The following is a 26,116-nucleotide window of genomic DNA, read 5'->3' as shown; positions in this document are numbered from 1 at the left end:
AATGTACATACCTCATCTAAAACTGGCTTGAGTGTACCCATTAGGTAACTCTTCCCGACGATCTTCATCATGTCATCTATGCAGCGCGTCGCCAGGGAATTGCCTCGAAAGATGGTGTTGGCCTCCCTGAACGTGCAATAATATTATATTAGCATTACAACATTATTATTATAATATAATCATTACGACAGAGAAACCGGTCACAACCCACTGCTGGAAAAAATATATAAACACATTATATGGTAAAACAAAAGTCAGACATTCTAAAAGTGTTCTGCATGAAAAACATTTCTGCCCCTGCATGCCGTCCCTCCCGCTCCATCAAATAACAAATGAAGAAGCACATTTCCTCATTAGGAAAGCAACACCAGCGATCGACCCAACAATGAGGATTGGGTCAAGCGAGGGACCAGAAGTTGCCGGCCGCGGGCTACTCACTGCGTGTTCTCCAGCTCTAGGGCAGCCACGGCTGTGAGGAAAGGCACCAGGCGGTTGTGGTGGAGCAGCAGGCGCACCAGTGGCAGCACTGCCTCGTACCTCTCCCTGCAGATGTCTCCCAGGATGTGGGCTGCCGATGCAGAGATGGGCTGGAGGGCAGGACCCGGGTGATGGAGGGGAATATAAGGTACAGGAAAGGAAGGGATGTTTATAGAGAGAGTGACGGTGAGGGGAGACATCAATAAACAAAGATGCAACTTTGTTTTTAATTCATTCGTTTTTAATCAACTTCTTACATATAATAACAGGGTAACATATTGAATGAGGTTGGACCAACAGGTCAGGATATGGTAAGAGAAGCAGATAATTTGCACAAATACCATCATGCGTTGGTGGCCTTAACACAACATGAAGCGACATTGGTGAACCGTGGCCCATATTTCATATTTTTTATTATCTGGACCTAAAAATACATTCCAGTGTCATTTATTTACTTAAGTGACTAAAAAACGAACAGACCTTGACGTCTGGGGATTTGAGCAGCAGGTTGCAGAGTGGTTTGTAGCAGGACGAAGGCAGCACCGTGTCCTCTACGTAGTTGACCTTCAGACGCAGCGAGCCCAGGTCGTCGGGCTTGTGCTTGTTTCCGTTCCCTTTGGGCTGCAGAAGGTACCTGCAGGACACAAAGACCGACAGCGGTTCAGGGTTTCATCTCTGTTCAGCTCTCGGGGGAACTTGTGGACCTTTAGCCAAAATAGTTCAGCCAAAGGTAATATCTGGGAGATAATTTATAAAGCAACACGACCTTGTTGGGAAATGATCCAATCAATTTTTTTCTGCTTGCACATACGACTTGCCACCAATAGGTAGAGCACTCCTTCAAGTTTGTGAGTTGAGAACTTTTCGCTACCCTTTATGACAACAAAATGCAACACGTTATTAATAGATACCCGTGGCGCGCGCACACTCAATATATACTTTCAGGCACAAAATGAAACGATAGATCACGGCAGACTGTCTCAGGTTGCGCAGCAGAGTTGTCAGTCGGCCTGTTGCACGACCACATTTCCAGCCTCAACACGGGCCATTAAGTGCTATCACTATGCAAACTGCCGCCCACACAGCTCCCTCGCAGATTGCCATCTGTGACACAACCCTGCGTGTGTGCTGCGGGGCCTGGACACACACCCTTACACAGCAGAACAGAACATTAGCACAGGTTAGCCGCACACTCATGCACACCGGTGAGCAGGAAATACGGGTTAAAGAAGTAGACGCAATAGATCCTAAATAGATTTGATCAGTGCGTATATTTCACAACCGTGTTGTCAATGACACAACTCTGAAACCGTTGACGAACGAGAAATAAAAAGATGGGAACTATTTGGGTTTGACTTCAGTCGAGACAAACGTTTCCCCGTGCAACGCTGCTCTATTTGTTGCCGAGCTCGTCGTGATTCAGGACGCGTGTGTGAAGTAGAATGACATGGGCCTCGCCACACCGAGGCAGATCCGATCTAGCACGTCACATTCTATGCGAGAGGTGGAGTAGGTTGGGTCATAGGGCCGACGTCACAGGCCCGGCAGGTCTCGCTGTGCGATAAACACAGGGTGGAGGAGCGGTGAGCACACACACGACGCTCCTTATCTGCCCCTCCATCGCTCTTTCATTCCGGCTACACTGACTGGCCGATTAGGGAAAAGAAGACAAAGCAATAACAACAACGAAAAGGCCCTGCGAATGCGCAGGGCATTCGCCCGTTCAGCAAAGCATTTATTCATGCATTGCTGAATGGTGAAAGAATCACCACTTGCGCAATGCCCAAATGTGCTTGAATAAGAGGTACAGGTTTACATGAATTAGCTAAACACGTAGGTAGATGCAATTCTCTACTACGTCATTCATGTTCTGCTTCTGGGGCATCATAGTATTGAAACACAGACAAAGGCAAAGTGTTTCAATGTTCATTTCCTTGTAATTAAGCACTCGCAGAAAAAACATAGGATGAAAGACATTTCGATAGCCATTTTATTGACCTGCATCTATTTAAGAACTTTAGGACCTTCCCATTTTGTAACCAGACTTGACTTTTTTTGGTATTTATTTTCACTACCGTCTGTTATTGTTCCACCATGTGTCATGCTGCACTTTATATAATCACTCTGACTACTTGAAGCTTCCATCTTCTCACCAGGCCTTGTGGAAGTTCTCATTCCTCAGGATCTTGATGGACACCCGCGTCTCCCCCAGGAACACGTCCTGGGCCAGGTTCCCGTTGTTCCACAGATCCACTCTGCAGACACAGAGAGGACACGTACAAACGGGTGCAACAGGAAGAAAAAAACGAAAAAAACCTCCCAGTCGCAAGTCGCTTTGATGTGTGTGCCACGCCACTTCATAACAAAAACCAAGCACCATTCATGAGCGGGAAGAGATACGGTCACACTCCTATGCTGGTCTCACCTGCATCGCTTGTTCAAACCAAAACAATGGCATTCAGCGAAGAAACACGTCAAGTCCAAGCCTCACAAACCATGCATGTGTATTTACCTTAACGTCAGTCTAGGGTCTTACCCTATGAGCTACCAGAGTCTACCGTGATGGACGCCCAAACTTTTCCTTAACCAAAAAACCATGGCTCTCCATCAGCAGTCAGATCACACAACATTCATACTTTTCAATTGTTCTTTTGCTATTTCAATATGGTCTTTGAAAAACACACTAAAGTGGATAAAATGAGGTATGGAAAAGTATGAAAACATACTTGATCTCCAGTTTTTCAATGTCCTCTTCCTCCACTTGGAAATTTGACTTTTTCGAGTAGCTGCTGGACCTTGTGACCTGGGGACGGCCTTAGGGTTAGGCTACGCAGAACGCTCAATTTGGAGGCAAGTCATGGTAACGAGCAGTTCATGGTTTCCAATTTAAAACAAAGGCTGCTGTCATGTGAGATTTAGTGGTGATAGATAACAGGAACAATCATGGCCATACCTCAAAGGAGAAGGTCTCTTCAAAATGAGGGTCACTGGTTTTCTTCTTTACCTTGGTCTTCTTATGATCAGATCTGTGAAGAGGATAATCACACATTTCCTTTACACGCAAACGTACTTATGCACTTGTCATTTTGATATCCTCGTTTATTATTGAACAGCGGCTAGAGAACATCTGAAAATGTGAGTAATACATGAAGCACATTTGAGCCTGCGAGAGGAATTGAGAGATGTATAGTGGTATACCATATCTATTAGTGAATGTTTCAGTGGCCTAGTGGAAGTTACCTTGATGGTCCCACCAGGGCGACAGTGGCGTATGGGTCACAGTTCTGCCCACTTATCAACGGAAGTCCCTGGCATTCAATTATCCTAGAGGAGGACAGGACAGCAGGGGCAATATACTGTAAACATAGAGAGACTACTTTTTGGACGATGTCCTGTAAGGTTATATATTAGGGTAGGTTTCAGGGATAAAATACAGTAAACATTTGTAATTATAATCTTTTTTTTTAAATAACAATGGTTCAAATAATCCCCCCCCCCCAAAAAAAGCTGTTGTGGTCGTGCTTTAAATGGCCTTGTAAACAGAGCTCTCTGTGATGCAGGTGTCAACATGCGGTGTATTCACTCCAAACAGGATGTTGCTTATGAGAGCACACACCAGCAGGGAATAGAAATGAATCCATCCTATAACCAAGTCGGGTCAGCGAGCAACCAGCAGTGAGAGTAGCAAACTATAGGATGTTTGTGTATCCATTGCTGGGGAGCCATGGCGATACTTTTCCCTGTAGCCTACACTTTTCCCCCCTTCCTCCCTTCCTCCCTCCCTCTCTCCCTCTCTCTCTCGAGCTCTCCCAATTAGCTACTTTCTGTACATCATGCATGCCTGGGCATTTCACTTCATAGATCCTTCACAAGACCTCGTCATCCCCACTCTGAGGCCCCGCCCTTTCTGAGCACGGTGTAAAAGTACAGCGCATATGGTGAACAGGTGGCAGGTTAAGCTAAGCGCCTGAGAGTCTGAATGGCGGCAGCGGAAAACCGCAGCCGTTGCAGGACGAGGACTCATCGGCTTCCTGTCGAGATGCCATCACTTCCTCCTCGCCGCTACTTCGTGAATGAAGCACAAACAACATCTGCACGCCCAAATGCACAAAATGTATCTTGCGTGCATTTTTCTTTGTGCCACATACAAAAAGCAATCCTAGCCGTTATCTCTACATTTACATTCTCATGTCGATCACGCTCTCTCACTTGAGTTTGGGCTAATGTTAGTCTTCCACGAGCCCAGCACCGACCTTCCCTAAATTAAGTTTGTTTCCAGTTGTTGCTGGCCGACACTAACATTAGGTTAATTTTCAGTCAGTGTTTTATGATGAACAACTGGCATTAGTGCTCGGGTTGTAGTTCTCCAATCCTCACTTTAGTCACCGCTTGGCGTTAGAGAAGTACAGTGTTCCCACGAGGACGTGAAGCAAGCACGAGGGACGGGGGATGTTGAAAGTGGATGCAACCCACATATTATTGGTGTGTTGGTAAACCCGTCGAGAGCTCCCCGGTGGGACTAACCATGTTGAAACCTCTGAGCCCTGAGAGCCCGTGTGGCTCAGCTAACGTACACACACACACACACACACACACACACACACACACACACACACACACACACACACACACACACACACACACACACACACACACACACACACACACACACACACACACACACACACACCTCCAAATGATGCAATTCAACAACCTTGCATTTGCCATCTTGCCTCACATATATCTGAAGATGTGTTAATGTAATTTAAATGAAAACTATCCTCTTTTTTTTTCTTCAGAAATGGTATAACTATAATGCATTTGTTTTGAGCTATTAAGGGTTATGGTTGTCCAATACCAAACAAAAACTTCCATAAAGTCAATGACAGATTGTTACAAACACAAGTCATTTTGGATTGCGGTCGATAAGTAAATAAGGTCATTCCTATTGATCAAGTTGCTATTCCTTTCCCAATATTGTCAATAAATAAATATAAAAATAACAATAAAAACGTATCCTGTCAGTTGTATGTCGTCACAAGCGACTGCTCATCGCATTGCTCACAAGCACGTCAATGGGTTAGAGCAGTTGTGAGTCTGACATACATTGTGGTTGAAAACAAAAATAACATCTGGGTATGCTGGTTTGGTGAGGTATATCACACACAATTACAAATGGCAGATGCCACAGGAAATCTGCCTTTAAATATGCATGCATCCATGCTCACCGAACCAGTAGCTGCTGACATCCAGGTCCGTTGTCTGTGATCAGTTCGCTGAGTCTCATCTCCAGGTGAACCTTACCCTATGGCAAAAAAATAAATAAGGAGCAAAACAACACAAGTTGCTTATACTGAGGCAGCTACTGAAAATTTCAACAGAAGGCTACATTTTGAGTTTACTTTTTTTAAACCATGTGGTGTTCGCAAATGTAAATTTTTTTCAAACTCTGTTCAGAATTAAACAGATAATTTAACAATTGATTGAATTATATTAAACCCGATTAACTATCAAGCAGAGAAAAAAAACGTTGCGATAATTGAATACATAAATAGACATTCATGAGGGTAGCAATGGCAATTGTACTGTCAAATTCAGACAACGTTTATTTTGCATTGCATTTATTCATTTTCCATTTCAGGCAAATCCTACACAATACGTCATTGCATTAATATCGGTCTAGGTACTAATATTAATATGGTGTCAATGTGTCATACACTATGAAAGCCAGCAAGGTCTAATCTGTTCAGATGTGGTTAGGGCCGACTCGGATGTGTCAAGGGAAACCAAGAAGAGAGCCAGAGGAAGACGGATAGAAGATAGACAGAAAGACTGATAGCTTGAGAGAGAAAGACACCCACACACTCTCCGAAAATCAACAGTGGGCAAATATTTCATTAGAGCAGATGGCTATCTGCAACATATCGGTTTAATGGTAATCAACAACAAGTATATCAAAATAAGGCAGTGGTATTAGAGCAATATACAATTTTCTTTTTGGTATATATTTGTTTTGGTATATATATATATATATATATATATATATATATATATATATATAAAAAAAATATTTAAAAAAATGCGATCCAAAAAGCTAACTATGACATTGTTTGCCACAGCGAGGAAAACCACACACACAAACACCTGTGCTACACGGTATGGACGTTTTCACACAGCTTCATCAACCTAACTCTTCCCTCCCCTCAACCCACTTATCTACTTAAACTCTTACGGCCCGTCTACACACACACACACACACACACACACACACACACACACACACACACACACACACACACACACACACACACACACACACACACACACACACACACACACACACACACACACACACACACACACACACACCTTGAGTAGGTAGAGTGGATTGGCGGAGGAAACAAGCTCAGAATAGAATGGTCTACCATGGGCCTGTTGAGTCAACATTTCAACCTGGTTGCTTTAGCGGAATGGTTTTAAATGCGCTACAACTTCCCATGCACCACACCTCACTGTAACACCTGCGTGCTAGAGGCTTAGACATCTCCACTGGACCCTTCCAGTCATGTTGCTCAAGACCATAGCAGTTTCCCATAGGATATGCAATGGACAACCAATGTAACGACGCAATAGCCTGTTGTGAGTGCTGGGGAAGATAGTTGAAATGGCCGGATGATGAGTCATTGGGAAATTAGTTTCTTTAATCTCTCTCTCTCTCTCTCTCTCTCTCTGCGGCAGAGACGTGAAGAGTACAGCTACTGTTTCACCGTGTTCTCCAGCAGATCTCTGTGTACCGCCACGCGGAACAAACGCCCACCTCTTTTTCTCAGCCCCGGTTAAGGACACTACAACCATCGATTGCAACGTAGCCAAGCATCCCCCTCAACCTCCTCATTTTAGAAACATTTGAGATAAAAAATAAAGCAAACAAAGACGCATTTTGTCCGAGCCATTTATAACAATTGTGTGCCTGTAAGACTCTGATTTCATGGCTCGTCATTAGAGTAGTAGTCTCTCCTATGAAGCATAGTCCTCGAGGCTCAGCCTGTCCCACTGTCGCCACAGCCACTACAGATGTCCTGAATGCTATTGAATGACACCAAACTGACACAGCGACAGAGCAACCCCTCTTAAGGCCAGGCTCCCTTGACCCCGTTCACAGGGCAAAGTCTCAACATGGCCTCAGCAGGCAGGTTTGCCATTGAATGTGCAGGCACTGCTACGGCAACAATGCAGAATTGTTGCATGTGGTTATTTGCATGTTGGGCAGGAACATGAAACCCGATGACAGAGGTCACTGGAGACGCAGGATAATGTGCGTCTGTGATCCGTCTCAGACACTATTTTGATTCAATACACCAAGTCTGAGGCGTTTTAGCCCTCGGAGTTCTTCCAAAAAAAACATTGGGAAACAACGCAAAATGTATAAACAGACCATGGAAAGTATGCACACCGTTTTTATCAGACACCTTTCTGTAGGTATTTGGTTACATGAAGCAGAGGTTTGCTGGAAATGATGGAAATGAGTAAAAGATATAATACCAAGAGGGTTCCAGCTGAATGAATTCATTCAACACATTTGGGGCCCCTTTAAAAAACATGGGACTATGTTTCATCACTGAAGGGATTTCGAGCCTGCTTACTCTCTTGGCTTTGTTTGACTTGAGTATTGGCTGAACTCATTGAAACAAATCTCTGCACTCACACAAAAAAATAAACGAACATATGTAAAAAGCTATTTCAAGGTAATCAGGACGCTTTAAATGTATTGTATTGGTTTGTGTTTTCAATGCCGGCACCCACCTGGACTTCTGAGTTGGGGTCTACTGGCTGTAGGCTGAACCATTGCTCCTTTCCACTGTGTTGGTACAGATCCTTCTTCCGAATGGAAACTTTACCTAGAAACACAACAACATGCTGTATGTATACACATGCCTCCTGGAGACACATTACATGCGCGTGTGTGTCCATGAGTGTGTGTATGTGTGTGTGTGTGTCAATGACATACCAACGGGCAGGTCCCTTTGGAAAGATCCCTTTGCGTAAATATAGAAGGATAAATACTGAAATGGTCGTGGAATCTCAAAGAAGAAGTCTTCTCCGTAGAAGGGGCTGTGAATTAGAAGAATGGTGATGGGTCAATACAAGTCTTTTGATGAATGTGAGGTTGTAACCATCTTCGTTTTAAATTAAATTGCACCGTCAAGTTTTTTTCTACCCTTTATATTTTGGCCATGTAATGCAGCCAACTTGTAAAGTCAATGTTTGAACTGCGAATACAGATTTCTTAAAAAATGTACTATAAATAATATAATTATAACGCAATGACACAAAAGCATCAGCACAAAGCAAATCTCCTTACCAACAATAGATTGTTGCTAATGATCAATGGATGCAGTAATTATGATTAGACTATTAGAATATGACTAATAATGTATAGGAATAGGATACCATTATATCCTGGCATTAAATATAAACAAGACAAACCCAAGAATGCCCCGTTGAAAGACAAGTACCATCAGCCACGATTTGTGTTTGTGTATAGATTAAACAAGTCAGGTTATTCTCAAAACAGAACATGGACAGCACCCCAAACATTAACATTAAAGAAAAACAACATTATGTAAAAAGCTGCATGTACATAAAATACTGCGATTGAGGAAACTAATCATGAAATAATCTAGTTATTGTCAAGGATAGTGTTTAGAGGATAAGTTTTAAAAGTGCCACGCCTGAAGAACCAAATCTGTCCCATTTCTGGAATCAGATCAAATCATACCACAATGTTCTATCCTCTGTCTTGTCGAATCAGCCTGCCTGGCAGTAAGCCCTATTATTGGCTTCCAAGGAAAAATAGTGGGTTTCACACTTCCTTTATAATGCATTCTGATCAGAGAAAACCAAGCAGTTCTTCATTATGTACCAGTCACTGAACACAACCACAGCTTTGAAGCGTTAAGCAACGTTTCTAAGGTCAGCAGCAGCACATGACTGGCTGCCCTGTGGGACCTGGACAGGAGACAGAGGGCCCTAGCATCTGTGCCACTCGGCTCTGCCAGGGAAGGCAGCCTCAGAACAGGGATAAGACCGAGATTTGGCCGGCCTGATCTGACAGCGATTGTAGGTTAAGCACTCAGTGCTCAACATACCGGTGGCAGATGGACCATCTGTCCGAACGTGACGGCAGAAATCTTCGGATTAACGTTATTATTTGGAAAAATATTGTATACGTGTACGTACATTTTTGCCAGCAATATAAGCATTTACTTTACCTGAGGCATATATCACTGCTGGAGGACCCAGGATTATTTCCTGTTATATAGCATGGAAAGTATCCCAGACAAGGTATTGCCTCAGTGCTTATTGAAATGCATAATTCCACATTTCTTCATGTTATCAATAAACATTGCTCTTATGATATACAAACTAAAAGGGAATGTTCACCAACCAGTGTTTCTCCCCATTTTAAATGTGCCAAAATATTACAGTTAGAACAAATGGAAATATTGTCTTTACATTTATGACAAGCTCTCCTCTTAAAACCACACCCTTACTCAACTCTTAACATTTGTCATCTAGAGACTATCAAAAGGAAAAACAAATCCATTCAGAGAACACACTGGTCATCCGCACGGTAATCAATTGAACGATTGCCTTCCGCTCCCACAGTGCTCGTGGACAGTAGCTGGTGAAACATCTTGCCTGACACTTCCGCAGTAAAAAAAAGAAAAAGAAAAAAGGTTTGGCAACAGATCCGATGCCGCACACACGCCCACGCGTCCTCCAGTGAAAAAGCTCAGCATTACATGGAGCTATGCACTCTCACAGCCTCTACATTCTCGGTGCACTCAAACATAAACCCACACCTACGCCTACACTCACATCCTTCGCCAGTGTCATGCTTGCTTGCACAATAACGTTAAAGGTGCTAGGCACAACCAGTTGTCACCCTCCCCTACCCAACATTCTTTATCTTTAGTCATTTATAGGTTGTGATAAATTCATATTATGAACCTCAGGGAGGGCATTGATGCCTTCCGAACCCTGGGTCCAAGAAACCAACTTAGCCAATGAAGATTGGTATGGGGAGTGAAAAGAGCTGGCCAGAAATGGAGTGATTACAGCTGGACATGTAGGCAAATAGGGGATAGTTAGGTAGATAAGCTGCAAGAGAATGAAAGAGAAATACACAGGGGAAAGCGTGGGAGGAAACACTTCCACAGACACTGTAAAATGGAGCCCTTTGAACAGGTTTAAAAGCAGAGAGCGAGAGGGAGCGAGCGAGAGCGAGAGAATATAAAGCTGTTGTGAAATACCTGTAATGTTTACAGGGAGACTAGAAACAGAAACATTAACTTCCTGGATGGTCCATCTCCAACATGTACACGAGCAGGTCGTCAACATACAGCTAGTCGTCATCACGCAGCTTTCAGTCCGCATCTGACCCATGTTGCCCAACTCTGACACTCAACACACCTTGCAGGTCTGAATCATGTTACATTTAGTCACTAAGTAGAAGCTTTTATCCACATCAACTGTAGGAGGAAAAGGTAGCCTCTAGATATCTTGCTCCAGGCTACCTCTAGGTAGTTTATGGACACGGTGGAATCAAAAAAACTTTGCTTGTTTTAAAGGAGTGTCGGCCCCACAATGTAGTTCAACTCAGTGGATTTAAGGAGTTTGTTGTGACTAATTCAGCATCACAAAGTTTAAACAACTTTTTTTCATTGTTAACACTTAGTTTTACCTTCAACTCCTTAAAAGTCATACGAACCTCTTCCTTAAATGATATTCAGCATATCATTTTTGGAACACGCACCAAGCTGTCAAAAATGCATTCATTCAATTCTGTTGACAATTTGAGCAGAATATCTATCTTGTGCTTTCACAGATAGCCAAGTGGAACCCGTTAGACCCAGTATCATAAATACTGAGAATTAATGAGAAAAATTAGGAAAATATGAACAGGATGTTACATATCCCCATCAACCTCCACTTCAGCAAGCGTGCAAGTCTGCAAAACCCTTCCATGGACAAAGCAGACTAAAATCTACTCTGTTTCTGTGTCTGTGTGTACAGCAGGTTTTACAGGTGCTTCGCAGATAATATGAAAAAAATATGTCTTGGAAAGATTCATGGGTATTTCCTGCGATCAACAAGTTTAGTTTTCGAACATTCCAACCAGAATGGGTAATAACAAATAAATAATAAATTGCAACTGACTTGATATTGATAGTGTCTAACATGCAAGGTAACAAACTAACAGTCATTGATACTGTTTAATATCCATCATCCTGAGATATGAGCCAAAGTTAGAATGAACAGGAAGCAGTATTTCAATTTTAACAATTCAACACATGTAATAACGTCATATTAGTCTGACAAAAAACAAAAGTAGGAACAGTACCCAACCACGTTTTAATATAACACCGCCGTAACCAACCACTGAAACTGGAACTGAAATGGAAAATGGTGTGTGTGAACTTAACCTCACTTGAATGATGGTGAGTCAACGTAATACTACTGCTTACCTGAGGCTTTTGTCGAACACCTTTGTGCGGAAGACCTCCTCCTGATCCAGGCTGATGGTGCAAAAGGTACAAAGATCCCTCTGCCGATTTGGAGCTGAGACTGGTCCCAAGTTCTTAGCTTCACCTACAAAAAGACAATTACTGTAATTAGGACTGATATTTATAATGCTACTTTTACATACCATAACCTTTTAAAAGGTAATACAATAATTTTGTATTATTATGATTGTCATATTTATTATTTATATGCAAATATGCATTTTTGTATTATAGAAATTATTTATTTTATTATTATCCCATAACCTCTTTTATAGTCATTTGGTAATGTTTAATTAACTATAAACATTGTCAAACTATGGTTATGGCTAGCGTTATACTATTATTTTGAAAAAGAAAATACACAACAAATCATTGATGCATTATCCACAGTTTTTATATTACTTCACAAAGCCAACAGCAGTATTTCAGATTTAATGGGCCTATACGATATATATATGTTAAACAACACGAAAGGCCAATGAGAGTTTAGCCATTTGGCAGGAAGTTTGCAAAGCGCAGATAGCTTTGAGGGTAATGTGGTCTGAGACATAAAACTTCAACTTCCTGCACATATAGCAACACTAAAACGCTGATTTAAGAAGAAAAAATACCTCCGAACAGATCAAGGCCTAGGGCACAGGGTGTTATCCGTGTTTATATCAAAGTGCATTCACAAACCATGGGGGAAAAAAAATATCACGGAAAGATGTTTTCGACTTGTAAATTGTGAACAGCTATCCATTATGGCTACTCAGATGTTGACCTCACAGTGTGCAATTTTCATATTTGAGTGTACATTGAACGAGGTCATGGAGCGGGCAGACTTTAGCCAGAGCTTCTAAAGGTCTTCTAAGCACATAGAGAAAGTGAGTGGGAAAAGCGTAGAGATGAGCTCTTTAACAGGCTATTAATAATGGCCTATGGCTAATCCTGGTAATGGCCGATCCGAACAACACCAGGCAAATGTCACCAAGCTCACTTCTATCTGGCTGATCTGTTGGGGACTCTAAATATACTCAGTGTGTTCCTAGACCCAAAACCAAATCGACTAAATAAAAAAAGAACTATGATTCTGCTCAAAATATTTACAAATACACATTAAAGTGAACATTAAAGTGACACTGAAAATGCTACATGGGCAATTGGACTTCATGAACCTACAAAATACTTGAACACATTTTACAATAAGTTTAACATCATTATTAACATGCATGCATGGATTGTTGGAGGCTTTCTACGTAAACAAAAAAATAGCAGTTACTCCATGCTAAACAGGGAAGAATGAAGTTTCGTAAGACAGCAAACTGAGTTACATAGCATGATAGTTCCTCTATATTGTTCTGCTTACGGTTTTTGTCCCCATGATAATTAACAGTAGTAAAGCTGTAATTTAGGTTATTTTGCTATTACGACATGGACACATTTCTATATATTTGCCACATAGTACAATGTATAATTTAGGCAGGGGGAGGGAGCTGGGGGGGAGCAAGGATAGATGTTCAAATAATAAAACAACCCAATGATGAATGTGTTCTTATAACTTTGCCCTTCACATTGTCAATGTTTGATGTACATACACATTTGGAACCATACTGGAACCATACTGCTGTCCGAGACAGCAAAATCAGTTTGCTGTCAGAATATATTTTCAGTGTCTCGGAGTGGACAGCAATATTTTGGACCTATGGTCTTACATTCCACTGCAAAAGGAGACCACCACAATCAGCAGTTCGCCTACTTCCAATTCACAAAAATGCTTAGAAATGCCTGTTATTTTCTGTGCAGATTATTGAATCAAAATAATGCTGTGTATTTAAATTAGGTCTTTACGTGAAAACACGCGAATTAGTTTTGATTACATGCAGAAAACGAGATAGATAGATGCCTATAACTTTGTGCTGAGGGGGCTATGACTGATACCTGTGATGCTACTGCTTTGAGACACAATCGACCAGCCTTGTTCGGCTACTAAACAGTGTTATGGTAAAGAGGCGTATAACCGAACTTGACGTGAAATAAGAGTAATAGCATCATTAAGTGCAAGTAACATTGACTTAATGTTAGCCGAATTTCTAATCTTATGTTATCGGACAAGTGAGGTTAGCAGCCTTGGTGTAATCGTTTTTTTGAACGTTTGTAAATCAACCAAGAAATACCACCCTCGTAGTCAGCAAACTTGCTGTGTTAATAGTTGGGAATTCAATGAATGAATCATTCACAACAACCAACTACTAGTAGCTGGTGCTAGCTTGGGAGCTAACTCAACACCAACGTTAGCCTACCAAACAGATGAAGTGTCTGCCCCTCCGGTGTCGTCTGTTGATAACACCGCGCCCCTTCTTTTCCCCTGCTCTTCGTTTGGTTTATTCTACCATCGCTTCTACACAACAGATCGATTAAATGTGTTTTTAAACTTACATATCTTCCCCCGCAGGCTCTGTAAGACCCGAATCCTCACGTCGTCTTCTTCCGCCATGGTCTGATGTGACTGCCGCTGTAGCCTCGGTACATTCAACGATGTCTTATCATATCCGTTTATGAATGCGAGCAGGGCCAGCCCATACCAAATCGTCACTAGGTGGACTCATGCACACTTTTCCAGCGAGGTCTGAGAAAAAAACGTTTCGGTTCCGTAAAATGTCTCGCTGGGCGTTCAATTTAACTTTTCTTATAAACCCTCGTGGACTTCATATCAAGATTTATTCGACGTTTTTGGTGTTAACGCGACGAGCGCAATTGAACTGGCGGCAGGGGAGGGGACGTACACTACAGTTGACCAAGTATGTTTTTGTTTTGTGAATGGCATTCATCATAGATACACGCTTGTTTCCTACTTGTCTTTTGCAAGGGGCGGAACTGGCGCGCGTTCCAGTACGGAGCGACAGACTTTGGTCGACATTTAATATCCGACGTTTCCGAATCCGAAAATACAGGATAGTTAAGTCATGTGAATTTTCAACACTCACGATTCATCATCATCATAATAATAATAATGATAATAATAATAATAAAGTAAGTATAAGTAACCTACATTTAATTTATAAAGCACATTTATACCCACGGCATAACTGACCAAAGTGCTGAACAGTGGATAACTAAAAAGACAAATAATAGAAAAAACACATGTGACCAATAGTCTTAATTATATAAAACATAATTATAAGGAAACGTTCAATATCTTCAATATATCATAATCATAATAAGTTGGGCAATTAAATTATATTTTCTCTATCTATATATATTTATTGATATATAGTAGTGTGTCTCTAGACAGTCCAATTAATTTATGCATAGCTAGCTACCATTCTTTTGGATATTTGTCATCAAGGCTTTCTATTTTGGATTTTATTCTTTTAAATTCCTTAGATGGTGAACGTTGCAATCAACAGGTCAATTATGATCCAAAAAGTATTTTGCAAACTGTTCCCTTAATGTTTGTTTGTGGGTGTTTTCAGGCAAGAAAGAAACAGGGACCATTCAATATCTTACTATGGTGTTATTAATAAGCAAATTTATTTCTTTATTATAACACCTTTGCATATTTATACATATTAAACACACAAAATTCGCATTGTTAATCTCAATGTTGCCTATAATATACATTAAATCAATAACAACTTACTGAACGATGAATATGCAAGTATGCAATCAAAAGACATAAACCAACAATAAAAAATTAATTTTTCGTAAAAGTTAAATGACGAGGAATACATCAGTGATTTCTGTTACATCTGCTTTTATACTCCAATTCCTCTGAACCAATTAAATAAGACCTGAATCACGCAAGGCAATAATCACAATATAATTGTATTTATCAGCCACATTCTAGAGAATGTCTCCATAAAATAAAACTTCTCAAGATTAGATTTACGATTATAATCTTGCAGGATTTCCTCCATGCGGAAATTCTAAAATAAGGTTTATTTCAGAAGTCTACAAAATAATCTCTTAAAACATGTATTTAAAATGGATACACCCTTTTTATATTTGTGATTTCAATTGACATTGGCCATTTCAAATCAATGTTTTACTGAGGCATTTATTTGTATTTTCAATCAAGAGAAAGAATGGATGAAGGATAACCTTACAATGTCAGTTAAACTAGTTGCAATCAAATCATAGATGAAGTAGTTTCACATGTACTCCTGAACAGTCAACTTCCCTCTTGCTCCAAATAACTACTGGCCCTCAAAAACAGGCTCCTGTTTGCAAACCCAATGCTCCGTCTTGCAGATAGAAATCCCTTTTTTTACAGATTCTTGTTTCCACAACAGATGAGGGTGCTTCTCATGAAGCGTTTTTGGCCTTTTCAAAAGTCCCCTGCTATTGTCCCTCTCATGCGCTTGCATTTTGGAAGGGAGATGAAGAGAATCTTGTACATCCATTCTCTTTTTTGACATTTTATATTTCACCTTTGTGGGTAACTCAGGAAAAACACTGTCGCTGTTTGAAGATGAAAGCAGATCTTTTGTTTTGGAATGCGGTTCTTGGAAGGATTTTGTCGCAACAGACGGGAAGCCAGCCTTTCCTTCCATCTTCGGTGCAGTGTTTCCTGTACAAGTACCCGTTCCTTCCTCATTGCATCTGAGGTGAGTTACCTCTTCGTCATCTTCCTCAGATTTAATGGTATGTTGGCCGTCTTCAGCCAGTTGAGTTGCATGTTTAGAACGTGGTGGGCACTTGTTATATTTATACCCTTTCCCGTTTCCCAATTCCTGGTGTTTTCTTTCATGGCTTCTCTTTGTGGCAAGGTATAGAAAGCGCTGGGGACAAAATGAGCAGTGGTACTTCTTCTCAGTGCTGCATCTCTGCGGTGTGTTATCGAAACAGGAGCCGCTTTCCATGCAGTTGTTGCAGACGTAATCTCCACCGCCAGGCACCTCCCCGGGTGGACCCTGTTCTCCACACGTCCGACAGAAACACGGATGGGAACCAATTACATGGGCCCTCAAGCCGGACTCTGTGATGAAGGAGCTGTCGCAGATGTCACATTTGTAGGAGGCTCTTGGCGAACGGTTCCTGATGTTGCATTGTGTGTCCGTGCTGTTGGCTGAGGTACTATTGTCTGTTGCCAGGCTTCTCCTCTCTGGGTATCCCTCTTTGGCTGGAGCTCTGGCTACTGAAGTTGGAGGTAAAGAATATTGTTGATCTTTTCTGTGTTTGAATCTCATCTTCTTCTTTTTTTTTTTTGCTTTATATGAATAGTAGGGACGCCAGGATTTGTCGGCGGCTTCGTGGTCATTGGGATCTTCGTATGTCTCGGCCTCTTTTACAGCTGAGATTTCCATTTGAGTTTGAAGCCTGGCACTACCAGAGCTATCCTCAGTTGAAAACCACTCACCTGGGGTCTCCCTTTGTCTGCTTTTCTTCCTCTTCCTGGGGAACAGATTTGAACCCTTGATTTGACGCCTGATAATGGCCTCGTTCCCTATTTTGACTGTGATCTGACAGAGTGGCAGAGCATCCCCATCCACAGATGGACCTGGACAAACAGGCTTAGCGAGGTATGTTTCCGTTTTTCTGCTACATACTGTCTTACCCTGCTTCAAACTGTCTGTTCCTGAGAGAAGTATCTCCTTGGTCATGGCTTCCACTCTTTTTGCTGCGGCTGATAGTTCACCGAGCTTGTTAACAGTTTTCAATGTTTTGGTCAAGAATGGTATATTACGACTGAAGTGGTCCATGTTCATTATCGTTACTGTGTTCTCGTCACAGCTCGCTGCAGTGGTTTCTGTCTGCAAATTTTTTGGATGGTTGTGATGGAGGGGATGTGAACTCCTGTGTTCAACATCTTTGCTATAGTCTCTTTTTCGACATGTTGTATAACTATCAATATCTGGCTCTAACGGCTGTTTAAAGTTGATGTGAGGCGTCACAGGGGCCACCGTCTTTGTCGTTGCCATGAATGTCATTGGTATATTGAAGGAACCAGGCTCAGGGTTGCTGTTTTCCTCACTTGGAGTGATGAGAGAGTTGTTCTCCCCCATGGTGCTCTCAACACTGTCTCCATAGGTCTCACTGTACGTCTTGTATCGCTTTTTTCGAAACTTCATTGGAAGAAGCCTGTACAGTTTGATAGGATAAACACTAGCTTTGAATCCGCCTTTGGCTGATTTCTTCTTCACCGCTAGTCTCGGGTCAATGCCATGAAATGCCTTTTGATGGTTTTTTAGAATATAGTAAGTCATGAACGTTTCTAAGCAGAAGATGCACTGGTATCGACGTTCACCTGTATGCCAGATTTCATGCTTGGTACGGTACTCTGCCAGGGCAAAAACTTTATTACAGTAATGACAAGGGTAGGCCCTCTGCCAAGAATGTACATTCTCATGCCGTTTCAGACTGGACAAGGTGATATAAACCCGTTTACACACACTGCAATTGTAAACCCTCTGACTGCCACCTGTCTTTTCTACCCTCGCCATGCCCTGCCGGGCTTCTGATGGGTTGTTTTGATCTGGTTCTGGAATACAAGGGCTGTGTGGGTCATCAGGAGGTACCTCTTCTGCTTGCTTATCCATGGTTGCTACATTGTCTGAATGGATGTCCATTATTAAGGTTTCAACGGGATCTGTCTCAGGAGGGTCTTGTATGGCCTTAAGACAGCCATGCTCGTGGTTGCGTAACCGCTTGAGGTGCATAAACTTCCTGTCGCAGAATTTGCAAAACAGATGACTGACAAAACGTCTTTTGTGCACTTCCATATGGAGGGTGAGAAGAGCGTTATTGGTGAATATCTCTGGACAGTATTCACATCCGTAGATTGATATGCTGTCTTCTACATGAGGGGAGAGAGTGGGTGGCTCAAACTCCATCTGAAAATTATCTGTGGTTACTGCATCATCTGTGTTCTTCTCTGGTTCCGGTTCTGCGTTGAGTGGGGGTGGGGCAATGACTACAGCTGTCATGTAGGAGATGACTCCTGTAGGAGAACTGTCTGCTACTGGCCAATTAGCATCTGGAATGTCTGTGGATTGTTGTGAATCTTTGGTAGAGGTCGTATTTCTCTCTAATGTGCCTCTCAACCGATGACGTTTTTTCAGTGGGCCTATATTCTGGATGGCAAGCTGCTTTGTCTGTAGCTGTGAAGGCTTTGGTCCCATTTTACAGTCTTTGGGGTTTCTGTCTTTTTGCTCCTCAGTCTGGATCACTGCATAGGAGTGTTCAGACAGGGCATGTGGTAGCTCATTTGTTGCAGTGAGACAAGAGATGATGGGGCAACTAGCTAGGACTTGCCCCACATCTGGTGACTTCCTCTCCCCATCAGTTGGAACCAGTGGGGTGAAGGGGTTGTTTCCGGGTCCTACTTCAGTGATAGAGAAAGCATTGGTGATCCGTGGCCCTGTGGTTGCGTTTATATCCACAGGCCTGGACGGCTCCTTCTTGGTGTTCTTTGGCTCTGGGCCCTGGCTGGGATCTATATTCATAACACCTCTGACCCGCATGATCTTGGAAACGGTAGAGCTTTGTCTATCCGGTTCTGAGAGCTTCTCTAAGAAAGGAATTCCTAGTCTTTTCCCAGCTGCCACTAGGCCCCTTGTTTCGTCCGCACCAGCCGACGCCACTTTAGACGAGTAGATGAAGTTGAGGATACTGGCAAACACTTCAGACTTCAGGTCCACTAACTCCAGCACCTGGCTGGAGCTCCAGCTTTGGGAGGCAATCAAGGCGTTCCTGAAGTAGCCACTGCAGGCCGCTAGAATGTTCCTGTGGGCTCTGAACTTTACATCCTCCACAACGATGGTCACGTCGCAGAAGAGGCCTTCAGAGCGCAGGTCATTGAGTTTGCTCAGCACAGCATGGGAGTGAGTGCAGTCCATCAGGTCTTGAGTGTAGGGTGACACTACAGTCATCTGTAAAGAGAGCAAAAGTAGTGTTCAAACAAATCCAACGGAAACCATCAAAATGAATGATCAAGTTTTTTTTTAAATCTAATTGTATTTTGTTATTTACTATTATACATATTGAAAGTTAAATTTAAGCTGATATAGTATCATGCCTTTTATTGTGTTGTTTTTAGTTTGAAATGTTCTGTATAAACAAAGTTGAATGCGATGTATTTTTCGCTGCAGAATCTTTCAATTGAAGTGAATGGGTTGGTTACAATGGAAGGCTTTTAAGCTACTCCAGTTTTTGTACACTAGATGTCAGTAGTGTCCTTAATGCCGAGAAAATGTCTGCCATACTTGGTGAACGTGGATAAGTTATGCCCTTTTGTTGTAGTCTTAAAGTCAGCCTTTCTTGTGGTAATAATACGATATTTTTTGTTGGTATAATTGGTTGTTTTGGCACATAATCAATCCATAGTCCATCTTGTAACAAGATATGCCTTAAAGATGTGTCTTAACAGTTACTAAAAGGCAAAAAAGAAAAACATTTGAAACACTGATGATGAACTATCCTTGACGAATGACCTGCAACTGGTCTGCGTGGGAGCTAAAACATGCTGAAACATCTTCATCTTTGTGATGAAGTAGTGATTTCATCACCACTTTTCTTGTTTCTTTAGGTTGCTTCATGATTTCCAATTGAATACATCACAGAAAACAACAGGCAGCCAACTGCATGCAGCCAATTTTACATAGACAGCAGTTGGTGAGTCATCCGTTTCCGTTTTAATAGCCCTTTCTTTCAATCATTACTGGTACACAGCAAAAGAGACACATTGATTCTCCCACCCACATATCTGTATCAGATCAAACAGATACAGCAATGAACTTAATAACATACAAAAGTTGTTGTTAGTGATTAACATTGTGATAACAATGAATTTAAAAGCCATAGATTAATAGTTTGGGCCTTGAAGTCTACCGACCTTTACCTCACAGGATGGTTGATGGTAAATTCTAAGCCAACGTGCCTGTAGTTTGACAAGGGTGTTAGGTTCAAATTGAATCATGTCTGATTACTTTGGGCAGTGAGTCACTTCTTGAGTGAATCATCGTGCCTCAAATAAGATAGACTGTTTCATTAAAACAATAAAGTTATTTTTTGTGGTGAAGTAATGAAGTTAAAATAGACTCTCTGCATTTGATTTCACAATCTTGATGAATAAGATCACCCATTGTGTAATATATTGATCCACAGGATCACTCATTTCATTTTGGATTTCACAATGTTCTCAGAGTTAGCAAGATGCTCAGCTTGATGGAATAGCCTTTTATAGGGAGACACCTTGGTTATATTGATTGATAAAATCAAATAAAAACAATTACTATGCTTTTGTTAGTCCGCATGATAAATAGAGTACCAGATATAAGTAATTAATCTGACAGCAGAAATTTGGTTCTGGCAAAAAAGTCCCAAAACATTTTTAAAGATTGTTCTGATAGATGGATACCTCAATATCAAAAAAAAAAAAACTATATTAAATGCCATCCAATGTACATTTTTAACATTTTTTTTTCTAAAGTATTTGTTATTTTGTATATTATTAGTTTGTGCAGGTACCACGAGAACAACATGGCCGTCACTATTTACAGCCTCCAATGACTAAAACCACGACCAGCCTCCTACCTCCCCCTCACACAGGCCTCCGTTGTCATAGCAACATGCTATGGCGCAGCACTTATTCGGATTTAACCCAGACGGAAAGTGAATGCATTAGCTATCCTCCTGTTTCATCCCCTCTCTCTCTCTCTCTCTCTCTCTCTCTCTCTCTCTCCCGTTCTGCCTCCGTCTTTCTCTCACGTTTTGCTTTTTTATTTTTTTGACCATAGTCAACCTGACCTGCATCATAACAGTAGTTTGTTTCTGGTTCCTGTTTAGATGGTTATTGCAAATGTTTATATCTGTTCCTTTGTTTGCATGCTGTCCGACTGCAACCCTGTGGACTTAGTATTTCCGTTATCAACTCGCATTATGCTTTAGTCCTTTCTGCTGAATTCCCTGGTTTAATTTTAGCATTTTCACCTTGATGTGTCCTTTGCGTAGCTCTTTTTATGAGACACATTTCCGGGAATAAAATTTGTCCCCAATCATCTGGTTACTTGCTACCAACCACTAAGCGGAAAATTTGAAATTTGTCATGAGCGGACATGTTTTGCCACACCCAAGCATATACTTTTTCTTAAAGATATATTTGGGTATAATATATTTAAAAATATTTGGTCAGAATAAGAGAAAGATATGACGCAGAAGAGCTTTAAATAAACGACAACGCTTATTGCCACACAAAACAGTATATACATAAAGGGAAAACATGCAAAACATACCTTTTTAAATCTGAGAATACGCTGCAGGAAACACAGGAGAAAGAAAACATCAAACAATATCCCTTTTTCACAGCTTTACATGCACTCTACGCTACATTGCAACCCGTTTCCCGTATCAAGGCATAATAAGTTATTTCTTTCTATGATGGTCGCTGAAAAGTGGTGCTGTCAAAGCTGAGCTATTTGACGTCCTTCTTCCTCACCCTCCCTCTCTCTGTGCAGATGACTCCGGCACGAATGAGTCCTTCGCCTCAAACCCTATGCACCCTGGGTCCTGGGCTAGTTCTGCAACTGTCCACTTCCGAGCACCCGCTGCCTACTTCTCAGTCAAGGTGTGATCACACAGCTGCACAGCTGCAAAGACAACCAGGGCGCCGCATGCGTGTTATCTGGGCAATGGAAGCCTTCTGCAACACAACCACGTCATCTTAAACCGCAACTTTTATTAGGGATGGTAGAGGTAGGCTGTAGTGCGATTGCGGGGAGCTGCGGGTGCTACAAAACACACCAGCGCTGCAAGAGGTAGAAAGAGGGGTGTGCTGCAAGGCTGGCAGCGATATTCGCCAAGGACTCCTCTGCTGAGTCGTTCCTACAAAGCTCACACGTTCTCCGCTCGGACGCATCTCGGCACAGACGTCTCTCTGTGCTGATCCAAGGGCGATAGCGCCGTGATGTGGATAGCATTATCCCAGATCACAGATAAACAACCTGTGCATAGGCTGCATTACGCCACACCATCTGTTTCCTGCCTATGCACAAAGGGCAGAGTCTCTTTGTCTGTGCGGCTGCATCTCACAGTCGAACCATTGCCGCGATGCTTACATATTTATGCACAGCACACGCATGCACATGAGGTAAAGATCATGCTGCATTATATATCTTTGATGAATTCAGGATTGCAGAAATCTCTAGACCGGTTGCCGGTTTAGCTGAGTGTGTGGGGAAATGAAATGCGTTGTGCCATTACCAGCAGAAGCTGTAGCTTTAACCAACGGTGAGGAGGCTGATTGATGCAAAAGCAGTAGATGCGTCACACTGCAGACGAGGGGGAGGGGAATAAGGCTGAACCAGACATGGCACTGCAAGCCCCCCCAACTACAATACCCATAGTGCAGCAGCTCTTTTACATCCATGGATGTACTTGGAAGGATACTTAACAAAAGGTTGTTGCTTGAACAATCTACAACAATCTATGTCCTCTTCTTTTTGGCCATGAAATGTGTCCAACTTACCAGCCGGGTCCCTTTGATAATGTGTATTTCCATTATTAGCAATAGGTTTGTGATTAGAGTGCATATCACAGAAGCCGCTTGAGTGGATTTTTATGTTTGTGTCCGTTAGCCCTGTTTCGTCCTGGTCACCTGAGTATCTCAAGGGTACCAGCCGGTGCACTTTCCTTGGTAGCTGCTTTCCGGCTAGTGTATCGACCAACAAAGACATACCGACGCAGCAACACAGTAAAGCTCCCAACCCTTTAGCCTACTGATCATATGGTAATAGGCTAGTCCCTCAGGTTTTTATAAACAAAGCCTGGTCCAGACCGCTGTGTATCCCATGACTTTGCTGAATGTATTCCTGTTCTCGATTAGGAACAAATTAGGGTTATCCTCATCGTGTGGCATATTGAGCTGGCTGTTTTCTTTTTTTTGTGCATACATGTAATAAGTTGGGATCCGTTATTAGGATGTTTGTTACAGGGCAGACACAGAACCCACAAAACATAATCTATATAATATTGTCTTGACACAAGCAGATCTGATCCTCATAGAATGAAGGTCCACAAAACAAGCCTGAGCAGGTCTCATCCTAATTTTCACGACATGAGCAAACCAATATTACATGAAGCTGTCCAACCTCATAGCACTTGAGTTACAGAGAGCACTCATGCACTTGGTAGCCTACCAAAATCCTGCTCACAGATCCTCTTGCTGGCCCTGTCGCTGAGAATGAGCGCCCTGGTGCTTTGGAGAGAGTTGAGAACAACTACCAAATATAGTCCTTAGTTCCGTTGGCCTTGTTTGGGAGCTCTTCCCCACCTGCCTTTTTGCTGTGATCCGGTAGCAGTCCGTGGTCTGGGACTTCTCTGTCTTCTTCCTGTTGTTCTACTGCCTTCTGGAGGTCACTGACACTGCTGCGTCACACTTGCTGCGTCACTGACCCACAAAGAGGAGGGTGGATGAGGCTAAGGTGGGGAGGAGGGTTGAAATGTTGAAAAGCAAGCAGGATAAGCAGAAAAGAGCAGGATTTGCTCAAAACGAACATGCTAGAAACTCTGCTCCGGTCTAGGGCTTAGACTCTGTGGCATTCAGTAAGTATGTCCGTGAGGCAGATATTTCATTATGTAATGAATATTTCCTCTCAGACTCAACAGAGCTGAAAAAGGTTGGTGTTCAGTGTCTGAGGCTAATTATAGGCCTTAGTCTCGCTCAAGACTGTACGCTGTCATGGTAGCACCTCAGATGTTAGAATGCCTAGTTTTCTACATTGAACAGTTTAAGCATCCATGATGTCATTTTAGAAGCATTTCAAAACAACATACAAATGTATTTTAAATATGCTGAATGCAAAGCAACATACGATTTATATTCAGTTTTTGAATCGTACCTTTGCTAATTGATATGCAAGGTTTGGCCTTTAACCCTCTAGAAAATTGTGCATACCTTTTATCTAAACCGTCTTGCATTTATTTCAGATACAGTGGAACCGGTCTGTATCATGTCCTAAGGTCTGTTTTGGTGCACGTTTGAGCTATAGAGTGTTGTGCTCCTAAAGTCTATGGTGACGAGAATGACATCACTTGCTTTGCACTTTGCACACGTCACCCAAGGTCCTGTTTGCTGACACCCTCTCCTGACTTCTGACTGATATTCACTGCTGCCCTGCTCCCTCTGCTGGGTATTAGAGTGAGTGCAATGCAGTCTACTGAGCCAGTCTGTTATTGAAGGCAGTTGAATGGAGTACCATAAACCCACAGCAGAGGGCCCCCAAGTTCTTCCGTTACCATGTTAAAACAGGAAGTCTTTGTGTCATCTAACCTTTAACCCTGCCATCATAAATAGTATTTATATAAAATGTTCCAAATGTATAGTTATATTCAAGGGATATTCCCACAAATATTGTGTTTATTAAATAAATACAATTTTCAATGGTTTATTTAATTCTATATTTCATAGGTTTTTATAACAATGGTTATAAAAAGGAGGTGATAGCTAAATAGATAATCTAGCTACATATTTGTACAACATTTGTGCTAATAATATAAAGCCTCCATGTAGGTTATCTTGGAACTTTAAAATATGAAACTTTTATTAAGATGCTGGGTTACTTATTAACTGCAAAGCATACAGCCCAACTTCATGCGATGAGGTCAGGGTAAGGATAAACATTTAATTTTCCTGTTAAGTGCTTTTCTTCTAAGAAAAGGTTGGAGTAAAAATGTCTCCAGTCCATGACACAAGGCAGACCATGTCAGGTCTGAAGCCATCACAGGTAGTCCTCACTGTTTGCTCCCAAAAAACTAAGACATTCCAATCAACCATAATGTATTATAGTATCTAATACAGTAGGTTTATTTATAATGTTGGGTAGGTATGTTTCTGCATTCATATAAGAGTTAAAACCCTCAACATAAACATAAAATATTAGGGAATCAAAAAATATTTCTTAATGCATATGAGAGCCCCTCACCTTCCGGAGATGTGGTCTTTGCAAGCTGTGCAACATCTTTTATAGGTAGGTAGGACATGATGCTTAGCAAGAGGTCATCTTGCATGTGCTCCAGATAGTCAAAGCCCCCTTGATAGAGTCCAATAATGCACTGTAGGATCCTCGATCCGAAAACCTTACAGACCAATC

At 41.9% G+C, this 26,116-nt stretch overlaps 2 protein-coding genes and 1 long non-coding RNA gene across 13 annotated transcripts in view; 1 reads left to right on the top strand and 2 right to left on the bottom strand.

Moving 5' to 3' along the window:
• Window positions 1-14,600, bottom strand: part of rasa2 (RAS p21 protein activator 2) — a 31,731-nt gene extending 17,131 nt beyond the window's left edge. The window contains exons 1-12 of the mRNA XM_056611156.1: window positions 14,466-14,600; window positions 12,009-12,132; window positions 8,486-8,589; window positions 8,281-8,375; window positions 5,706-5,782; window positions 3,718-3,801; window positions 3,431-3,503; window positions 3,204-3,280; window positions 2,631-2,732; window positions 958-1,111; window positions 439-587; window positions 12-126 (exon numbers count right to left, since the gene is read on the bottom strand). Coding sequence (XP_056467131.1) covers window positions 12-126; window positions 439-587; window positions 958-1,111; window positions 2,631-2,732; window positions 3,204-3,280; window positions 3,431-3,503; window positions 3,718-3,801; window positions 5,706-5,782; window positions 8,281-8,375; window positions 8,486-8,589; window positions 12,009-12,132; window positions 14,466-14,523 — 1,212 coding nt within the window. The 5' untranslated portion in view covers window positions 14,524-14,600. The remainder of the gene's footprint in view (window positions 1-11; window positions 127-438; window positions 588-957; window positions 1,112-2,630; window positions 2,733-3,203; window positions 3,281-3,430; window positions 3,504-3,717; window positions 3,802-5,705; window positions 5,783-8,280; window positions 8,376-8,485; window positions 8,590-12,008; window positions 12,133-14,465) is intronic.
• Window positions 14,292-21,638, top strand: LOC130405867 (uncharacterized). The gene is made up of 4 exons (XR_008904382.1): window positions 14,292-14,827; window positions 16,477-16,636; window positions 16,878-17,551; window positions 20,557-21,638. It is a non-coding gene; the product is annotated as an uncharacterized LOC130405867 (long non-coding RNA).
• On the bottom strand, window positions 15,016-25,445 carry zbtb38 (zinc finger and BTB domain containing 38). Of its 11 annotated transcripts, none has more exons than XM_056611150.1 (4): window positions 24,164-25,445; window positions 22,262-22,282; window positions 20,869-20,907; window positions 15,016-19,900 (listed from the first exon to the last, which is right to left on the bottom strand). In XM_056611150.1, exon 4 carries the CDS (start codon window positions 19,898-19,900, stop codon window positions 16,226-16,228), a length of 3,675 nt encoding a protein of 1,224 aa, XP_056467125.1. In that variant the 5' UTR covers window positions 20,869-20,907; window positions 22,262-22,282; window positions 24,164-25,445; the 3' UTR covers window positions 15,016-16,225. The 11 variants fall into 11 exon arrangements, with proteins under 11 accessions (XP_056467125.1, XP_056467130.1, XP_056467124.1 ...); XM_056611155.1 differs by having other exon boundaries at window positions 24,302-24,395; XM_056611149.1 differs by lacking the exon at window positions 20,869-20,907 and having other exon boundaries at window positions 22,465-25,445.
• Window positions 25,446-26,116: the final 671 nt, after the last annotated feature.

This window comes from Gadus chalcogrammus, chromosome 16 (genome assembly GCF_026213295.1).
Source record: "Gadus chalcogrammus isolate NIFS_2021 chromosome 16, NIFS_Gcha_1.0, whole genome shotgun sequence".
NCBI classification, from domain to species: Eukaryota; Metazoa; Chordata; class Actinopteri; order Gadiformes; family Gadidae; genus Gadus; species Gadus chalcogrammus.
Note: the sequence above shows the minus strand (reverse complement) of the source record. Positions and strands in the feature narration are given on the sequence as shown.

Coding starts and splice junctions, on each gene's coding strand:
- zbtb38 (XM_056611145.1), bottom strand. CDS start 20,946: ATGATTCAATTTGAACCTAACACCCTTGTCAAACTACAGGCACGTTGG. Junction 19,901..20,868: donor ACCATCAACCATCCTGTGAG/GTAAAGGTCGGT, acceptor CTCTCTTTACAG/ATGACTGTAGTGTCACCCTA.